This window comes from Cebidichthys violaceus, unplaced genomic scaffold (assembly GCF_023349555.1).
Source record: "Cebidichthys violaceus isolate CVI_PGR_0920_01 unplaced genomic scaffold, fCebVio1.0.p SCAF_1, whole genome shotgun sequence".
Classification (NCBI taxonomy): domain Eukaryota; kingdom Metazoa; phylum Chordata; class Actinopteri; order Perciformes; family Stichaeidae; genus Cebidichthys; species Cebidichthys violaceus.
Genome location: NW_027176262.1, coordinates 13,025,760 through 13,031,898, shown reverse-complemented (window position 1 = coordinate 13,031,898; position 6,139 = coordinate 13,025,760). Strand labels below are relative to the sequence as shown.

The following is a 6,139-nucleotide window of genomic DNA, read 5'->3' as shown; positions in this document are numbered from 1 at the left end:
AAACAAAGCATCATTTAGTTACATGGCGATGACATGTTCCAGTCTGTCAAGTAAAAGTTTGGAATGAAAGAAAGTCAGTAGGTCATTGATTGCTGACTTTGGAAAATACATTTTACCCATAAATGTGAAAGTGACAATTTACCATGACATTTTTGAGGGCACAGCCTGAAAAATCTTGTGGACAGATTTTTTTGTGTTATGAATTAATTAACTCTTGAGCAATCAGCCTTTTGAATTTAAATCTGGTTTTGATTGCACAAAACCATAAAATGATACATAACTCCTTAGGGGTTCTTCTTTAGAAGTGAAAGGGTGTACATTTCAAACATTTGACCTATTTACTGATAGTCAGATGTGTCACTCAGTGTAATATAAAGCTTAAGTGTAAATACTGATACAAATATTTACATTTAGAACTGCTGGTTTGTGTGGGAAATGATGGCTCATAACATTAACAATACTACAAGAAATTAATGACTTATGTAAACAATCATTTTTATGTATTAATATAGGTATTCCATATAGCCAGCTTTAGAAAATCATGATTTAGTTAACCACTGACCTGAAAGTCTCATGTAAAAGTTATAGTTGGAAGAGCAGTGGTTGGTGCTGTAGCACCACTGTGTGGTTAATGAGTACACATTTCCAAAACTGGATGTGCATTCCTAATCATTCCTCCTCAGGCAACCATTTGTCAGTGACATTATAGTGTCAAAAAGGATTAAGTCAGTAAGCAGTAAATCAAAGCAGTTGCAAAACTTAATTTGCTTAGTTACCACACTTGAGTTGCTCAACAAAAGATCACCCAAGGGTTTGAGAGAATATGAATTCACAAACGAGAGTAATTAGGATGCGGCTCAGAATGTGGTTTGTTTTATCAGCAGTTCAGACAATTGGCTGACTTATTGTAACACCAATGCAGCAGGGTTTGTTCCTAATGGCCTCAATTATTTAAGAAATAAACCCTGACATTTCAAATTGTTTTTGACGTATACGTTTTTAAATCATGGGGAAGAAGGAACCTCTTGTCATTTTAGTACCCTTTAAAGAATCCTCATCCGTCTTGCACACCATCGTTTTTTTAACCAGCACAAATGCAACTATGCCACATATTTCAATTACATCTTAAAACTGAAAAAGAAAAATTAGGCAGGTTCCTTACAAATGTTAGTTACATCTTTAGTGAAAAATCACTAATGGTTGTAAATAAATGGGTTGTTTCCCCATTTATACACAAATAAAACTGAAAAAAATACAACTATAGTACAGTCTATTTACATCTTTCATCAAAAGTATATGTAATCACTGAAAATGTGAATAATTCAGTTTTCTTTACTATGGAATACAGACATAAGATACTGCATAAAAGCCCCACATAAACTGGTTCCCTCAGCTTTTCTCTACATATGTAACTAAAGTTATGTTACTATAAATAAAACATACTCATCGTATTTACCAATCAATAGACTGACTCCAGAGGGCCAACATGGACACACTACCCTTGCAACAAATGATGCCACATTGATCACAGAACCATTATTTTATTTCCAGTGACCCGAGTACATCACACCTTTAAAAATAAACAATTGTGTCAGACTTTTGTTATGTGGGAGGAAAACTAAAATCCAGATATCTCCTCACAATTGACTGCTCCAAGCTCTACGAGTAGCTTCCTGCCTCGAACAGTTTGATGACGACGGCTTCATGAGGCCGCAGTTCCAATTTGTCCAGAGTTGTCGATCCCAAGCGGACCGTTCCTGTGTTGGCCACAAAGACCCCAGCTTTGGGCAGGCTCGGGGCCCAGGCGGGATCCAGGGCGTGAGGCTCAGGCCCAACGTTGAGCAGAATGAGGAAGTGGACACAACCCCAGGAGCGCAAGAAGGCCAAGATCGGGGGAGATGGACGAGAGGGAATAGTGGAGTTAAGGGAGGAAGAGGAGTCGTCAGTGGAAGAATTGAAGGGGAGGAAAGTGAAACTGCCAAACAGAAGAGCTTCTTCTCTGGCTCTGGAGTGACTGAGGGTGGAGAAGAGAGCAGAAGCTAAATGCCTCTTCTCCTTGTCCTGCGGGAGAGATGGTAGAGAGAAATGTCAGACAGTAACCTACCCAACTACGGCTTTGTGTCTTTAACTTTACATTACTTGAATGGACTAAGGAAATATTCAAAGTATTTCTAGAGGGACATCTGGCTTTATTGCTCACTGTATGGGTGTCTGATGATTTTTTTGCATCTCCATGTGACAAGCCGACTTCCAGAGACATATTCTGTGGGACAGAAAAACTTTATGTGGTGATGTGAATTTAATTAATAATTTATGGACTCAAAGTCTCCGTCGGGAGTTCACCTGTGCTTGGTCGATGTCTTCATCGTACCGTAGTACAGGTGTCCCTGGCAGAGTCATCACCAACACCAGGAGTAATTTCTTCAAGTGAAGGGATGCTTTACCTCCAACCTGCAGGACAAATTTAAATATGCATGTCATTCAGTTAGTGCTGAAACGATAAATTGATCAACCGAAAATCTGCAACCGATTTAAATATTGATAGCACATGCATATGTCTTACTGTCCAGCTGGGCCATACGTCTTCTTCTCTTGTTTGCAGGTGTGTCTCTATGGAAACAGCCACTTCCTTAGCAGACAGGAGGTGTTGTGAAGATGGCAGAATCGACCTCATGACCACATCTACCAGCGTAACATTTCCCTGGCTGAAGGATTTTAAAGGAGGCAGAACGTCTTTCGTCTGTTTTACCACCACAATCCTAAAGAGATGGGCACATTTTGAGCTTCATATTATAAATACATTTATTTTTAAACATCTCTGCACTGGATGTATAATGATACCTTTCCTTCTCCTCACTGCTGAATTCTTTCAAGACACCTTTCCACTCCAAGAGAGTCTGAAATATATTTTAAACAGGTTAGTTAGTTGGAACTCTGCTACTTAGAAAGCAAAACGTGCGTGAGCATCATTTTACCATTTCTGAATACGCTGCATCTGTGTCACAGATTGCAAAGCCTGCCGCACCCTGCTCCAGCCAGAACCGAAGTGCATGCTGAGGAAAAGTATCGGCATATTTTGAGAAATCCAGCATCACTGAGAACTTTTAAGTAGCATGCCCAGAGAATATTTAACACGTACTGTAGCTGAGAGGTTTGATGTCTTGTCTGCCTTTCCTGCTACATCTTGAGGTCCCAATAGATCCAGTTCACAGACATCTAACACCACTTTGAGATCTGCAGGCCCAATAAAAAGCTCATTAAGTCCACCTATGCAGGCTGTTTGACAAAAAGAAGACCATCACTCACCTGCTTTGTGGCTCTCTGCAAGCAGATGCTGGATCTGAGGCAAAGTCCCAAATCTTTCACCAGTGGCATTGCGGTTTAAAGGAGAAGCCTTCTTGTCAAACAGACCCTCCAGGATTAGAGCTCCTATACCCACGGACCTGAGGTAGGGCAGCTGCTCACACAACGCTTGAGAGAGATTAAACATTAAACTGACTTAGTAACTTATTTTTTGTCTCAATACACTATGTAGCTGCAATTCATGTTTTGTTTACTTGTGGTAGCCTGCAATATTAATGCTGGGATGTCTACACAGCGTTAGTCATTTTCCACCCTGAAGAAGGAGGCATCAACTTTTTTATGCAAAGTATGACACACTTTGGCATCAGCTAAGTATTCTCAGTAATCAAGGAACTTTACTTGGGTTTGTCAAAGGTTGTTAAAAAAAAAAATGTCTGGTCAGATTGAATGTTCTCCTACAGCTATAGCATATAGCTCTCGGTATTAATATCAGCCAGTTGATATTTACTGGAAGAACTGGATCTCCACCAATATATTAAAAGGCTACGTTACTAACCAGTCAATTAAGTGGGCAACTTATCTTTAGCCCAGACAGTTCAAAGTTCACTGTATGTCAACTAGATTGCGCTAACTCAATTGAAATGTTTGGTAATAGGCATAATTAAAGCTGCAGTGTCATCCGACATGGTAAGGGCCTTAAAGTGCCTCAGGATATGCCGGCGTCAAAATCTACTTTTTTAAATTTCATCATTTCAGTTTTGTTCTTACATTTTTCACATTTCTTTAAATAAATGCGTTTAATCAAATTGCCACACAGTAAATCTGGAACTAGTTTGTATTAGAGCATAGACAACTGCATAAATTGCATAGAGTGAGAATAACTATTAATAGGGTCCCAGTAACTCATATTTTGCATAGGGCACCCCAGCAAATTAATCCATTAAAGCTCATAAAGGTCACCATAAAAACTCTTCGCAGCATTATAACGTTTTTCTTTTGATTTGCAAAATGTAAAAAGTAAACTTTAGTGGCCACCAGAAAGCTCCCTAATGTTACCGGCATTTACTCACCATTGATGCCCCCTGACCCGTCGGCTCGCTCCTCCGTGAGCAGGTCGGGCTGCAGCTGGTAGAACAGCGACTTCTGCCACCACTTGAGCGGCGTTTCAACCGGCCGGGGGCTCATTACTATGATGGCGATGGCGATGGCGAGCATGGCCAGCCAGGTCAGCCAGAACAGCAGCACCAGGTAACAACGCGCCTTCCGCCACCGCGGACCCCCCGCGGCGACCTCCAGCTCCTCCTTAGTCAGGGGCTGCCACTGCCGGTAAGGTTGCGCTTCAGGCTCCGGGATGAGCAGCGGGGCCGACTCCGAGCCGCCCACGCTGACCGACAGCCCCGGGCCTGCCACGCTGCCGTATCCGGTGACTTCTGCGTTCAGAGGCATCCTGCCCGGCTGCAGGTGGGTGACATACAGTTAGATTAAAGAGCTTAATTTCGGTGTGGATAAGCGTGCAGACACTAACGTTGTAGAGAGTTGACCAACTGTTGCTGTGCTGAAGTTGTGTTTGCTCTATCCATACCTCCTCAGTTCGCTCCATGTTAATCACAGGGGGTGGGGGGCACAGATGAGAAAGCAGGTGCTGCAGGATTCAACGCTTCTATAGCGAAGTGCACACACACTCAGCATGCAGCTCTGCCATGACTTACCTGCACACGACTTCGATCCACTACCTGTTTTACACAGGTGTTTCAATCAGTTAATTAATGAATTAACTGCTTTGACGTGTAAAGATCAGGTGACACGCAGGGCGTCACAGACTTCTGATTGGCCAGTAAAAAGACTACATTTTTAACCCTCTCACTCAGACTGTTTTATTTTAGTATAATCTTATATTTGTTTAAGCCAAACATTAGAATGCATCACAGGGATAACACAAACTATTTTACTCACTCGGCAACTTTAAATATATCCAGAAGCCAACCCAAACATTTTTGTGTCCCAAAGCAAATCACTTAAATAAATCAAGAAAGACATTTTTTAAAGACATCAAATTAACCCCTTACTTTACTTCTTACGACGTGTACACAAATAGAACGATGTTTAATTGTACTTATATAGATAAATGAACACAGAACAACCTTCTATCTCTGATTTGCATTATTCTCGTGCTTAATTTGATGGATAATGTATAGATTTGTCTATATTTTTCACATATCTACTTTGATATTTCTCAATACTATTTTTAGCTGATGTCAGCGAGGCACTGTCTAGGCAAAAAGGATGATTTTGACTGAGACCATTTAATATCTATTAGGTTCATAAAACCATCTGAAAACTCCTTAGATAAAAATAACAAAAATGCAATGACATTTCTGTTAGTTCCTAAATGCTGACATCTTGTAGGTGCAAGCTTTACCTGAAGCTTTTACGGTTGCTGGTTTAGGAGCCCTCTGGTGGCTAACACAATGTAAAAAGCTGCCACTAGTGTTTCTTTGGACCATAGAAAAGCTCAAGCCGGCCAGGTCAGGATCCCAGTACCATCCTTTTGTGGGGCAACACCAACCTCTCTGTCCCCATGTTTCTTATTTAAATATCACCCAAACGCAGTCACAGTTATTACTCACATTACCTGTCTGTGCTTTCTTCCTCTTGCCTTTGTCCACGAGTGTTCCCGGCTGAACAGTGCTGTCCGAAGTTGAATATTTTAGTGATCTGACTTTTCAGGAGTGAGGAGGTGAGAAGGACTCTGTCCAATAATAGCTCTGCTCAGTCAATTCATACAGAGGTGCTGAGGCTCACCACACCTTCGCAACACATTGTGAAGAACACATGA

General features: G+C 41.2%; 1 protein-coding gene across 1 annotated transcript; it reads right to left on the bottom strand.

The window, feature by feature from the left end:
- Nucleotides 1-1,521: 1,521 nt before the first annotated feature.
- Nucleotides 1,522-5,019, bottom strand: si:dkey-202g17.3 (amino acid transporter heavy chain SLC3A2). Its single transcript, XM_068720834.1, has 10 exons — nt 4,886-5,019; nt 4,374-4,758; nt 3,307-3,471; nt 3,140-3,234; nt 2,976-3,053; nt 2,842-2,897; nt 2,564-2,759; nt 2,344-2,451; nt 2,201-2,263; nt 1,522-2,061 (listed from the first exon to the last, which is right to left on the bottom strand). The coding sequence occupies exons 1-10, from the start codon at nt 4,901-4,903 to the stop codon at nt 1,660-1,662; spliced, it is 1,566 nt and encodes a 521-aa protein (XP_068576935.1). The 5' UTR covers nt 4,904-5,019; the 3' UTR covers nt 1,522-1,659.
- Between the last annotated feature and the right edge of the window lie 1,120 nt (nt 5,020-6,139).